Source organism: Bufo bufo, chromosome 1 (assembly GCF_905171765.1).
Source record: "Bufo bufo chromosome 1, aBufBuf1.1, whole genome shotgun sequence".
NCBI lineage: Eukaryota > Metazoa > Chordata > Amphibia > Anura > Bufonidae > Bufo > Bufo bufo.
This window is the reverse complement of record NC_053389.1, coordinates 328,586,202-328,600,892: the sequence shown is the minus strand read 5'-3', so window position 1 is coordinate 328,600,892 and position 14,691 is coordinate 328,586,202. Positions and strand designations below refer to the sequence as shown.

Here is a 14,691-nt window from a genome sequence, read left to right as displayed (position 1 = left end):
ACTCCGGTACTGCTGCCGGCTTGGGATGTTTAGGAGGTGACAGGTTCCCTTTAAAACGTTTATGTAGGAAGGCTTTCAGTGGAAAAGATACATCATGCAACAGCACAAAGGAACCAATGATTCATACACTTTAGATAACTGCCCAATACTTATTCAGCTGTCAGCTATTCCTTCCAACTCACATACACACTTGCTCACCCTTTTAAAGTTTCTTCTAGACGAGCCAGCTCCTTGGCCCTCGCCTTGTTCACCTTCTCTAGTTGGAGGATCATTCGCTCTGCCTCTTCCTCCTGTTGTTGTAGCCTATCGAGCTCATCCAGTGCCCCCTCTAGCTCTTCTTCCAGAAGACTCCTCTCTGTCATGGTTTCTTCTTGCACTTTCTGCAGTTCCAGCTTAAGTGCACTGGAGGTCTCCTAAGGTAAAAAGGACAATTATGTTCAATACGGTCAGAGGTAGAGGTCATTGAAATGGAACGAGCACAGACTTCAGGCTTACCAGTTCTTTCTGCAGGAGCACTTTCAGCTCTTCCTCTCGTTTTTGTAAGGTCTGACGCTGCCCATCTCCTTGGCTCACTTCCTGCTTTAAGGCTTCCAATTCTGCATATAAACTGTTCTCTCTGGAGTTGCTTTCAAGCAGGAGATTTGCTGCAAGGTATAGAAACAAGTCAACACACTGACTTGGAGACAAAGGAGGTCTCCGAGTACACTGTCTGAACTTACCCTTTTCTTGCAGTTGTACAACGTGCTTGTCCTCCAGTTCTTGCATCTTGGCTAATAACTCCTCTTCTTTTTGCCTGAAGTTGTCCCTTTGGCTTACTTTGTCCAGCTCCGTCTGTTTTAAGCGCTCCTCAGTTTGGTCTATAAGCAGCTTGTAGTTTTCAGCTTGTAAAACGACATCACTGAAAACAGAGTTACAAGCATCATATTTAAAGTACCTCCGACCATAATCAACCTTTCGTAAACGCAAAAAGATAAGACGCTTTCGGCACTATAAGCCTCACCTTCCCCAGGTACAATGCCTTGCAGGGCTAGCTCAGCTGAATGCAAGGATTCATTTCACTTAGGCCCCTTTCACACGGGCAAGATTTCCACGCGGGTGCGATGCGTGAGGTGAGCGCATTGCAACCGCACTGAATCCGGACCTATTCATTTCTATAGGGCTGTGCACATGAGCGGTGGATTTCACGCATCACTTGTGCGTTGTGTGAAAATCGCAGCATGCTCCTCTGAGTTTTCCACGCAACGCAGGCCCCATAGAAATGAATGGGGCTGCGTGAAAATCGCAAGCATCCGCAAGCAAGTGCGGATGCAGTGCGATTTTCACGAACTGTTGCTAGGAGACGATCGGGATGGGGACCTGAATATTATTTTGGCAACTCCCGCTCCTGGGCAGATCGGCAAATGGAAGGATACTTACTTGCACTCTCCATCCTCTGCGTCATGTTAAGTGCCCACAGCAGTGACCTGCTTCCCTTGCGTCATGTTAAGTGGTCACGTGATGCAAAGGGAGCAGGTCACCACGGTGGCCGGTGATTGGCTGTAGCAGCAAACCGTACGTTTACATTGAGGGAACCGAGCAGAACAGTGGAGGGAAGGAGCTGGGAGCCAGCGTGGGAAGCAGATAAACCACTCCAAACCCTTTAAAGTGGTTGACCACTTTTTTTATATTGATGATCTACCCTCAGGATAGGCCTGCCGATCAGCTGTTTGAAAAGAGTGCAGCCGCCTTTTCATTGTTTTACCTGCTGGCAATCGCAGCAGTGAGCAGGTGTAACTACATTTATGCCGTCTCATTCACTTAAATTGGACGGCTCTTTCCGGTTCAAGTGAATAGGAAGGAACCGGCTCATTGAAGTGAACCAATGATGATAGGTCAATATAAAAAAGGCAGACAATCCCTTTAGGCTGCTTACAATAATGAAAGAACGTTAAAAATGAAAATAAAGATTTTATTAGAATCAATTGAAAAAAGCGGGGTGGAGAATTAATATAAAATCAGGCGTACAGGAAATCAGAGATGTGGAGAGGGATTGGTAATTGACCATCCGCCACTCTGAAAGCCTGAATAGTAGCCTGTTGCTTGCTAACACTCAGTATATTTGACCACTGATATGGGTGTAGTCTATAGCAACCAGGCTAAAATACCGCCACACGGATAGCAGGGACTCGCATGTGCAGACCTGATCCTCATGTGCTTCTATCCCTATGCCACTTGTAATGAGCCATAGAGTGGATCGTCTGCAGAGTCTGAACAGCTGATATGGGTCTGAGTGCACCCTAAAACGCTGCCCTGCCTAGTGAGCGATATGTAACACATCAGATCGCTCAAGGCGTTTCTACCCGACTAGGATATGTCATGGATCATCAGGAGCGATACATTAGTATGGATTATCAGATGTGAATGGAGATGCCGCTCTGTCGCGTGCATCCACCGATGTGATGGCCGTATGCGGCCAGGCACACGCCGAATAGAAATAATCTAAGACCCGCCCCCAGGAGGTGTGCGCCATCATGGAGCGCCAATCAGGGAGGAGGGCGCGTCATCCAACACGCCCCCTGACGCAGCCACCTGGAAATGGGGCGCCATACACACTGGGGGAAAGAAATATATGCGATCTACAAAGTCGAGTGTCAAACTGTATATGGCTCTTAGGGATATACAAGGAGTGCCTAACTAGAGAGGACTACACAGTATAGTATTAAGCTTACCCACCATACTGTTACCTAAACAGAAAAAGGTCACTGTGGTAGAACAAGACAGCCCATATATAATATGGGATGTGGATGTATTCATACATAAGACCACCTGGTGCATATATATCGCAACACAGATCTGTGGTCATAGGATATTGATAAAACACCACATACACAATAGGACCCCGACAACCGTCCCAATGACCTGCTATATGAAGCAGGAAAATGAGACCGCCTCGTTAAGTCCCTTGGGGTGTGCAGTGTTTAACTTAAAAATCCATTCAGTTTCTTTGCGGAGCAGCGACACATCAATGTCCCCTCCACAAACAGATTTGACAATGTGTTCAATTCCTTGAATCCATGAGTACATTTGGATTGCCGCCATGGTCGCATACATGGCGTGCCACAGATGTATCACGGTTGTTTTTGATGTCAAGTAGGTGTTCACGTCTGGTCTTCCCTACATATTGTAGAATAGACCACACTGACAGGTCAGTAAATACACAACTCCAACTGATGTGCATCTAATGAAGGATCGGATAGAAAATCTTTCCTTCGTCACTTAGCTAGTGAAGCATGTCCCTTTCATAATATTGCCACAAATGACACATGCCTCGCATGGAAAGATCCCAGTCAGTGTATTTTTGAGCCATGTATCTACTGTAGGATGTAGGCAAGTCCTATGAACCAGACGGTCGCATATATTAGAGCTGCGACGGTATGTAATAGAGGGACGGTCTGACACCAAGTCTCCAATGTCCAGATCGGACTGCAAGATGGGCTAGGGTTTCTGAAGGATCTCACGTACCTGTTTCTGCGCTTTGTCGTACGTAGCTATAATCCTTGGAGTATTCTGACCCTGTATCTTTCGCTTAGGGACAAGTAATTGTTCACGGCCAATGCTCAGAGTGATGGTACGCCCTCTTCAACGTATGTTGTTGAGGATAACCTCTATTCGTGAACCGGGTCCTCAGATCATTTGCGGCCTGATGTGTTACATATCGCTCACTAGGCAGGGCAGTGTTTTAGGGTGCACTCAGACCCATATCAGCTGTTCAGACTCTGCAGACGATCCACTCTATGGCTCATTACAAGTAGCATAGGGATAGAAGCACATGAGGATCAGGTCTGCACATGCGAGTCCCTGCTATCCGTGTAGCAGTATTTTAGCCTGGTTGCTATAGACTACACCCATATCAGTGGTCAAATATACTGAGTGTTAGCAAGCAACAGGCTACTATTCAGGCTTTCAGAGTGGCGGATGGTCAATTATCAATCCCTCTCCACATCTGATTTTATATTAATTCTCCACCCCCCTTTTTTCAATTGATTCTAATAAAATCTTTATTATTTTCATTTTTAACGTTCTTTCAGACTGAGACGCAAAATATACAGAACGTGTACCACCATAATTATCCTTCATTGTGATTTGACTGCTTACAATAATGCATAGATCTTAGTGGTTAAAAACTAGCATATCTAGTCTAATAATTGCAAATAAAGGGCCTTTCACACGGGCTGAGAATCCGCCAGATAATCGCTAATGAGTGTTCACAGGAGTGCTCGCTAGTGATTATCTGGTGGTGTAAAGGTGCAGCTGATTACCTGATGAACGAGCGAAACACTTTGTCAGGTAATATGCTCTTCTGTGCAGGCACCTAAACAGTCTTTTTCAGCAGCAGATTAGGGATGAGCGATGGTATTAGCGATCGCATCTCCCCATACTGTGGAGATCACTGCTGTAAATGCAGTCTCCACCACTGACGAGCAGCCAATTGTCAGAAAGGAATGCTTCCGTCCCAAAAATCGCCTGCAAAATTGATCCATGTAAAGGGACCTTACCACAAAACATGTACAAAGATGGCCAACTTTTTATGTATGGTACATCTAGAAGCAAGCAACAAGTCAATGCACCAATTAGGAGAGATTCTCTCCCTCCAAAAAGCCATTCTGAGATTAACCTCATCTGCTCCAGCGTGGCGGTCAGTTTCTTCTCAGTCTCAGCTTTCTCCTGTACCAGCTTGTTTCTTTCCTCTTTTGTTTCAGCACTGTGAAGGGATAGAAGATGTGTCACTTTCACCAGGAGCTGGTATTGAAAGGAAACTTGTTTTAGAGCTCATTAAAATCGGTACAAATAGTAGGATTTACAGTTTAGCAGTCAGTTCTTGGTGTCTACCAGAAACTGCAATTATAAACACTAGCAATACAGGTAGTAGAGCATTTTCTATAAAGATGCTATTCTGCAGTTAATAAAGACTTACAGCTCTCCTTCAAGATGAATAACTTTTTGTAGAGCTTCATCTAACTTTGTTTGAGCTTGCAGGAGTTTGCGTTCAGTGTCTTCCAGTCTGTCAAGGGCCTGCAAAGCAAGTTTCAGACAAATGTGGTTTAGAGAATATAAAACTTTCTACTCAAGTTTAAAAGGAAGCCTTAGAATTAAAACATAATGACAGTAATATGGACCAACCATACATAGGCGTTTTCTAAAGCACAGTGCCCTCCAGTGGCCATTGACCTAAAGTATATATTTTTTTTATAAAATAGTTTTATTTAACCCCAAATTAATATTTGTAAACATTCACTGTGAAGTCGGGGACAGTAAGCGCCGCCCAGCGAAGTGAATATTGATGAGCTGGGCGGCGCTTACTGTACCGGACTTCACAAGATCCGGCGCATGCGCCGGGCACTGTTAAGCGCAGCGCTTCAGAGCGGGGACCGCAGAAGCCGCCCAGCAAACTGAATATTCATGAGCTGGGCGGCGCTTCAAAGCGGCAGTTGGGGGAGGCTGGCTGGGCGCAAGAGAGGTGAAACGCCGCCCCTTGGGCAGATTGAAGACCGTTGGAGCAGGTTATAAAACTTAAGTTTACTGTATGTATAATGTGGACAGGGGGGATACTTAGATGATTGTAATACCCATTATAAGACCTGTACTGCCATATATATACCTCAATATGCTTATTGGCCCTGTCAGTGTCCCTTTAAAGGATTTTTACTGGCTGCCCATTACTTCCTGCCAGAGAAGCCCACTTCATACACTTATCACACACCACTGGCGTATTTACAATAAAAAAATGTGATATTTTAGATATTGTTTTCCAGTTTTAACCCCTTATAAAGATTGTGCAGTGGTTTAATATTGACAACCTCTCCTTGGGAGGGAGTTTGACTCCTGGCACCCGCACTGGTCATCTGCTTAAGGCCTATTGCACACGACCGTATGGCTTTTTCAGTGTTTTGCGATCCGTTTTTCACGGATCCGTTGTTCCGTTTTTTGTTTCCGTTGTGTTTCCGTTTCTATTCCGTTTTTCCGTATGGCATATACAGTACACAGTAATTACATAGATAAAATTGGGCTGGGCATAACATTTTCAATAGATGGTTCAGCAAAAAACGGAACGGAAACGGAAGACATACGGATGCATTTCCGTATGTGTTCCGTTTTTTTGCGGACCCATTGACTTGAATGGAGCCACGGACTGTGATTTGCGGGCAATAATAGGACATGTTCTATGTTAAAACGGAACGGAAAAACGGAAATACGGAAACGGAATGCATACGGAGTACATTCCGTTTTTTTTGCGGAACCATTGAAATGAATGGTTCCGTATACGGACCGTATACGGAACGCAAAAAACGGCCAGTAAACGGGAAAAAAAAACGTCCGTGTGCAATAGGCCTAAACAGGTTGTGTCGCACATGTGAGCGCTGTGTCCTCTTCAATATTTAACTGCATGTAATCTCCTTTGTTGCAGCCGACAAGTGCAATTACAGATTCTTCTAATGTTCAAGTAAAGAAAAGAGAAAAGTGGGCGCAGCGACACTTAAAACAGCTGACCAGCAGGGGTGCAAAAAGCCGGACGTCGTTAAAAGATAGATCGTATCCCCCATAACAGTGACATCTACAGTACCCCACCCCCTTAACAGTAACCTCTACCCCCCTTCCCCTCAACAGTGCCTCGACTCCTTAAAATGGGACCTCCACAGCACCCTTGACAGTGACCTCCACAGGAGCCTGCCCCTTAACGACCTCTACAGCACCCACCCCTTAACACTGACCATAGGTTACAGTCCCCTTAACTGTGACCACCATTCCCGGCCCCCTTAACAGACCTCCACAGCGACTGCCCCATTAACAGTGACTGCCACAGTACCTCGCTCCCTTAACAGTGACCTTCACTGTACAACTCTCCCTTAACCCCTTAAGGACACATGACGTATCGGTACGGCATGTTTCCCGAGTCCTTAAGGACACATGACGTACCGGTACGTCATGTGTTGTTCCGATCACTGCCGCCCGGCCAGCTGTGATCGGAACAAGGTGCCTGCTCAAATCATTGAGCAGGCACCTCGGCTAAATGCGCGGGGGGGTCCCGTGACCCCCCCATGTCCGCGATCGCAACAAACCACAGGTCAATTCAGACCTGCGGTTTGTTGCGCTTTCTGCAGTTTCTGATCGCTGCGGTCCCTGACCGCGGCGATCAGAAACTTTAGTGTGCCGAAAATATATTTTTATCACCCCCCCCTGCACCTCTGAATGATTTTAGCCCGGTGGGAGGTGCAGGAGGGGGTGTTGCGGGCGGTGGGGGCGGTGCGGCAGGCGGGATCGCGATCCCCCGCCCGCCTCCCATTGAATAATCGTTGGTTTCTAGTGGGTATACCAGGGTGCCAGCACATTGCTGGCACCCTGGTATAAACGGCTGACATCGGTGATGCGATGTCAGCCGTTTAACCCTTTCCATACAGCGGTCCGTACGGACCGCTGTATGGAAAAAGTTAACAGAAAGAGGGAGCTCCCTCCCTTTCCGATCGGGGGGCTGCTGTGCCTTTGCAGCCCCCCGATGGAGAGAGCCCCCAGACAGCCCCCCGCAGCCCCGTGCTCACCCTTCCCCGTCTGCGCAGTTCTGAGCAGACGGGGAAGGTTCCCATGGCAACAGGACGCCTCTCAGGCGTCCTGCTGTCCATGGTGCTGAACAGATCTGTGCTGAAAGCATAGATCTGTTCAGTGTAAGTAAAATACAGTACAGAACAATATATATTGTACTATACTGTATTATACAGACATCAGACCCACTGGATCTTCAAGAACCAAGTGGGTCTGGGTAAAAAAAAAAGTGAAAAAAAGTGAAAAAAAGTAAAAATCAAAAAACACATTTATCACTGATTAAAAATTAAAAAAATAACATTCCCTACACATGTTTGGTATCGCCGCGTCCGTAACGACCTGATCTATAAAACGGTCATGTTACTTTACCCGAACGGTGAACGCCATAAAAATAAAAAACTATGATGAAATTGAAATTTTGCTCACCTTACTTCCCAAAAAAAGGTAATAAAAGTGATCAAAAAAGTCGCATGTACGCCAAAATTGTAACAATCAAATAGTCATCTCACCCCGCAAAAAATGAGACCCTACTTAAGATAATCACCCAAAAACTGAAAAAACTATGGCTCTTAGACTATGGAGACACTAAAACATAATTTTTTTTGTTTCAAAAATGAAATCATTGTGTAAAACTTACATAAATAAAAATAAAGTATGCATATTAGGTATTGCCGCGTCCGTATCGACCGACTCTATAAAAATATCACATGACCTAACCCCTCAGGTGACCACCGTAAAAAAAAAAAACACTGTAAAAAAAGCATCATTTTTTGTCATCTTACGTCACAAAAAGTGTAATAGCAAGCGATCAAAAAGTCATATGCACCCCAAAATAGTGCCAATCAAACCGTCATCTCCTCCCGCAAAAAATGAGACCCTACTTAAGATAATCGCCCAAAAACTGAAAAAACTATGACTCTTAGACTATGGAGACACTAAAACTTGTTTTTGTTTTAAAAATGAAATCATTGGGTAAAACTTACATAAATTAAAAAAATGTAATACATATTAGGTATCGCCGCGTCCGTGACAACCTGCTCTATGAAATTACCACATGATCTAACCTGTCAGATGAATGTTGTAAATAACAAAAAAAAAAAAACGGTGCCAAAAAAGCTAATTCTTGTTACCTTGCCGCACAAAAAGTGTAATATAGAGCAACCAAAAATCATATGTACCCTAAACTAGTACCAACAATACTGCCACCCTATCCCGTAGTTTCTAAAATGGGGTCACTTTTCTGGAGTTTCTACTCTAGGGGTGCATTAGGGGGGCTTCAAATGGGACATGGTGTCGAAAAAACAGTCCAGCAAAACCTGCCTTCCAAAAACCGTATGGCATTCCTTTCCTTCTGCGCCCTGCCGTCTGCCCGTACAGCGGTTTACGACCACATATGGGGTGTTTCTGTAAACTACAGAATCAGGGCCATAAATAATGAGTTTTGTTTGGCTGTTAACCCTTGCTTTGTAACTGGAAAAAAAATATTAAAATGGAAAATCTGCCAAAAATGTGAAATTTTGAAATTGTGTCTCTATTTTCCATTAAATCTTGTGCAACACCTAAAGGGTTAACAAAGTTAGTAAAATCAGTTTTGAATACCTTGAGGGGTGTAGTTTCTTAGATGGGGTCACTTTTATGGAGTTTCTACTCTAGGGGTGCATCAGGGGGCTTCAAATGGGACATGGTGTAAATAAACCAGTCCATAAAAATCAGCCTTCCAAAAACCATACGGCGCACCTTTCACTCTACGCCCCGCTGTGAGGCCGTACAGTAGTTTACGGCCACATATTGGGTATTTCTGTAAACAGCAGAGTCAGGGCAATAAAGATACAGTCTTGTTTGGCTGTTAACCCTTGCTTTGTTAGTGGAAAAAATGGGTTAAAATGAAAAATTAGACAAAAAAAATCAAATTCTCAAATTTCCTCCCCATTTGCCAATAACTCTTGTGCAACACCTAAAGGGTTAACAATGTATGCAAAATCAGTTTTGAATACCTTGAGGGGTGTAGTTTCTTAGATGGGGTCATTTTTGGGTGGTTTCTATTATGTAAGCCTCGCAAAGTGACTTCAAACCTGAACTGGTCCCTAAAAATTGAGTTTTTGTAAATTTCGGAAAAATTTCAAGATTTGCTTCTAAACTTCTAAGCCTTATAACATCCCCAAAAAATAAAATATCATTCCCAAAACAATTCAAGCATGAAGTAGACATATGGGGAATGTAAAGTCATCACAATTTTTTGGGGTATTACTATGTATTACAGAAGTAGAGAAACTGAAACTTTGAAATTTGCAAATTTTTCCAAATTTTTGGTAAATTAGGTATTTTTTTGTGCAAAAAAAATAATTTTTTTGACTTCATTTTACCAGTGTCATGAAGTACAATATGTGACGAAAAAACAATCTCAGAATGGCCTGGATAAGTCAAAGCGTTTTAAAGTTATTAGCACTTAAAGTGACACTGGTCAGATTTCCAAAAAATGGCCTGGTCCTTAAGGTGAAAATGAGCCCGGTCCTTAAGGGGTTAAGGGTCCATTCACACGTCCGTTGTTTCTTTCCTGATCTGTTCCGTTTTTTGCGGACCAGATCTGGACCCATTCATTTTCAATGGGTCCTGAAAAAAAACAAAAAAAACGACATTGAGCTGTCAGTTTTTTTTTCAGGACCCATTGAAAATGAATGGGTCCAGATCAGGAAAGAAACGGACGTGTGAATGGACCCTTACAGTGACCTCACAGTACCCCGCTGCCTCTTTAATAGTGGCCTTCAGTGTCCGCCCCTTTAACAGTAACAGCGCCCTCCCCTTTAACCGTGATCTCCATAGCAGCTGCCCCTTTATTAGTGACCTTCAGAGTCCACGGTCCACAGCGTCCGCCCCTTTAACAGTGACCTCTACAGCACCCCTTAACAGTGATTTCCACAACACCCCACCTTCTTAACAGTGGCCTCTACAGCAATCTGCCCCTTAACACTGACCTCCACAGCACTCCTCTCCCTTAAGTGTCATCCACAGCTCCCTGCCCCTCTAAAGCTCACCTACAGCAGTGAAGAAAAATGGCTGGGTTGTTATGGAAACCTGGTGTAAAACTGTATGTGGCGACTAAGGGCCTGCGAGCTTCTATTGGCTGATAAGGGTCATGTGACCGTGTGTATGGCAGTTGGGATACGAGTTGAAAGACCTGCAGGCTTCCTCGTCAATGAGGAGCGTCCCTGCACAGTCTGACACAACACAGATTCAGAAATGTCTGTGTGTAGGGATGCACTCCTACTGATAACACCCATTTATCAAGCTAGGAGATGCTCCAGAATGGTTAAGAGGAATATAATTTTTTTCTAATAGGTTACATTTCCTATCACACACAACAGTATTTATTGTCCACTCACCAGGATCTGCTCAGATATTTGAGAAGCTGCAATCTGCAGCTTGCTTTCATATTCACCTTCTTGGGCGCTCATTTGCAATTTGAGATCCTAGAGAATAAATGACACAAGTACAGTTATGATTCAGAATGAGATTGAATGTAAGCTGCACTACAGGATCTAACTGGCTTCTGTACTACAAGAACCAGCAGGGATCATTTACCTGCATCTTTTCATGGGCACTGGATAGGTATTCCTCCAGATTCTTATTTTCTCCTTTCAATTCTTCAATTAACACTAAAAGAAATGCAAGACTGCCTCATTTAATATGAAATAAGTACACTGAGCAAGATAAAGCATTTCCATCAAAGGGGTTGTTCACTTTATCTTCAGGATAGGTCATCAATATCTGATCGGTGCGGGGTAGACCGCCAGCATCACTGCTGATTAGCTGTTTGAAGAGAATGCAGTGCTCGTACAAGCCCGTCTTCACTTCTGTTTACCTGCTCGCCATCACAACTGCAGCAGTTAGATGTAGTTACAACTTTGGCGTCTCCATTGACTTCAATGGGACAGCTCGTTCCCATTCACTAGAATACGAGCGCCGTTTTCTCTTCAAACAGCTGATAAGTCAATCTGATATTGAGGACCTATCCTCAGGACAACCCCGTTAACCCTTTCTACCTCGGGTGATATTTCATTTTCTACTCCCTGCCTTCTTGGAGCCATAACTATTTTTTGGTTCACACAGTCACAAGGGGGCTTGTTTTCTGCAGGACAGTTTAATATTGCACAGGATGTAGTGGGAAGCTGGGGGGGCGGGGTTAGGCAATTCTGCAAGTTTTAGGTAAAAAAAAAAAAAAAAAAAAGCCAAAGTTGCTGTATAGGATAAATATTTTTACATTAGACATTTTTTGGACACAACAATGCCCAGGATTTTTTATTGTTTAATTTTCATTTTTGGAAAAGTAAAATTTTTATATTAAAAAAAATAAAATTGAATTTTTTATTTTTTTTTACTTAGTCACCTGTGACTTACAATAAAACATAGCAACATCATAGCTACAGAAATGCCTGCAAAATGCTTTTTATTGTCACTGAAGGGTCAAGGAGGCACGAATGAGGCACTGAAGTGCCCCAGCCTGCACGCTGAGCCCTGCTGAAAACCCGTGCATGTGCAGTCAGTGACCGATTGTACCCGCTCTTCCTGCGCACAGTCACAGACAAGTAGGCTGTATCTCGGTCACCGATTGTGCATGCACAGGTTTTCAGCAGGGCTTGCAGAACTATGAATCATGAAAGGAGAGGATGGATAGGGTGGTGTAGCAGAGGCAAAAAAGGAGAGGAGATGGACTGGGGCACTTGAAGGGGTATTCCCATTTTGAAAAAACATGGCCACCAAGCGCTTTGTCCCGACCAGGGGACGCTAGGAGGCAGACAAGTGTTATTTAAACAGGATAGCTTCCAGGGCTACGCAAATAGCTCAACTCTGCCACTTCTGCTTTCTCCAGCCTCTGTGTCCCCAGATTGGTAAGAAAGGGCCGGAGAGCGCTCTGGGGACATGTTTTTCAATATGGTAATATCCCTTTAAGTGCCTTCTAGCAGCCTCTTTGACCAGTCACAGCCATTGACAAGTACAGTAGAGTCTATATAGCCTCACTGCTTCTATTCTATGCAGCCATGACAGTGTTTTCTAGGTGATGCTTTCCCTTATTTGTTCAGATATTGTATTCCAACAAATCTGACTTAGACCTCTTTCACACTTGCGTTGTCCGGATCCGTCGTGTACTCCATTTGCCGGAGGTGCCCGCCGGATCCGTAACACCGCAAGTGAACTGAAAGCATTTGAAGACGGATCCGTCTTCAAAATGCGTTCAGTGTTAGGCTACTTTCACACTTGCGTTCAGAGCGGGTCTGTCTGGTGTCTGCACAGACGGATCCGCTCCTATAATGCAGACGTTTGGATCCGTTCAGAACGGATCAGTCTGCATTATAGTTGAAAAAAATTGTGTGAAAGTAGCCTGAGCGGATCCATCCAGACTTTACATTGAAAGTCAATGGGGGATGGATCCGTTTGAAAATTGAGCCATATAGTGTCATCTTCAAACGGATCCGTCCCCATTGACTTACATTGTAAGTCTGGACGAATCCGCTTGCCTCCGCACGGCAAGGCGGACACCCAAACGCTGCAAGCAGCGTTCAGGTGTCCGCTTGCGGAGCGGAGGCTGAACGCTGCCAGACTGATGCATTCTGAGCGGATCCACGTCCACTCAGAATGCATTGGGGCAGTACGGATGCGTTCGGGGCCGCTTGTGAGAGCCTTCAAACGGAGCCCACAAGCGGAGCCCCGAACGCAGGTGTGAAAGTAGCCTTACTATGGCACACAGGACGCTATTAAAGTCCTGGCTGCCATAGTAGTAGTGGGGAGCAGTATACTTACCGTCCGTGCGGCTCCCGGGGCGCTCCAGAATGACGTGATCCATGCGATCGTGTCATCCATGCGCGTGGGGCGCCCTGACGTCACTCTGAAGCGCCCCGGGAGCCGCACGGATGGTAAGTATACTGCTCCCCACTACACTTTACCATGGCAAACAGGACACTATTCAGAAAAATCTAAACGTCGGATGCGCCGAAACGACATTTAGCTTAAGGCTGGATCCGGATCAATGCCTTTCAATGGGCATTAATCCCGGATCCGGCCTTGCGGCAAGTGTTCAGGATTTTTGACCGGAGCAAAAAGCACAGCATGCTGCGGTATTTTCTCCGGCCAAAAAACTTTCCGGTCCTGAAGGGATTTCTCTCCATTCAGAATGCATTGGGATAATCCTGATCAGGATTCTTCCAGCATAGAGCCCCGACCGACGACGGAACTCTATGCCGGAAAAGAACAACGCAAGTGTGAAAGAGCCCTTATGTTCTGTCTAAGCAGCCTGATCATTGATATAATGGTGAGAAGAAGCCTGGTATTTCCATTTTATTACAGGAGATTTATTACTAAATATTGGCCATTTATGAAAGTCAAACTGTGATAAAATAGAGTCGGACCTTTGGTGTACCGACTTCCCGCCCTGGCTGCAGGCCTGTAATGGGACAGACCAGTAATAGGCTCCAGCCAATTACTACGGCGTAACAGCTTTCCCAATCTAAGAAAGGGGAGCTGATAGAAGCCAGAAATTACATTATTTCACAAATAAAACAGTGAGTAGCTCAGTTTAGGAATGCACATGCAGAACGTTGATTTGGTCATAAAGCTTAGATCATTCAGGAGACAGCTCATCTGCCAGACTTCCACAATGGATGGGGCTGAACAGAATGAAACTTGTGAACACAAAGCAGAACTGTTAAGACCTTATTGGTATTTGTTTAACCAGTTCATTTGCCCAGCTTACTGACCAGACACATTTTTATGCCAATAATTGTTCTGCACCTTTACATGATAATTGTTATGTTAATATTGATTTTAGTATGATTTTTTTTCCCCCAGTTTGAAAACTTTATTTCTACCATGTTCCCCATGCAGTAAAACTGACTCGTGACCTTTATTCTCCAGTTCAGTATGATTACGGTGATACCTCATCTATATAGGTTTTCTTGTGCTTTAATACTATTATGATCTACTAAATATGATTTTTTTATAGTTATGGTTACGGAGCTCATCTTTGGGGGACAATATGTAGTTTTTATTTATAACATTGGGGTGGTGTGACTTTTTGGTGAATTCTTTTGGCAGGTGAAATGAAAAAAAAAAAAAGAATCAGAC

At 44.4% G+C, this 14,691-nt stretch overlaps 1 protein-coding gene across 7 annotated transcripts in view; it reads right to left on the bottom strand.

Annotated features, from left to right (window-relative positions):
- HMMR (hyaluronan mediated motility receptor) overlaps positions 1-14,691 on the bottom strand; it is a 68,870-nt gene that overhangs the window by 17,338 nt on the left and 36,841 nt on the right. For all 7 annotated transcript variants that reach the window (XM_040442086.1, XM_040442094.1, XM_040442119.1 and 4 more), the window contains 7 exons: positions 11,155-11,228; positions 10,956-11,042; positions 4,955-5,052; positions 4,655-4,741; positions 720-898; positions 496-644; positions 199-413 (listed from right to left, as the gene is read on the bottom strand). In XM_040442086.1, the coding sequence (XP_040298020.1) occupies positions 199-413; positions 496-644; positions 720-898; positions 4,655-4,741; positions 4,955-5,052; positions 10,956-11,042; positions 11,155-11,228 (889 nt within the window). The remainder of the gene's footprint in view (positions 1-198; positions 414-495; positions 645-719; positions 899-4,654; positions 4,742-4,954; positions 5,053-10,955; positions 11,043-11,154; positions 11,229-14,691) is intronic.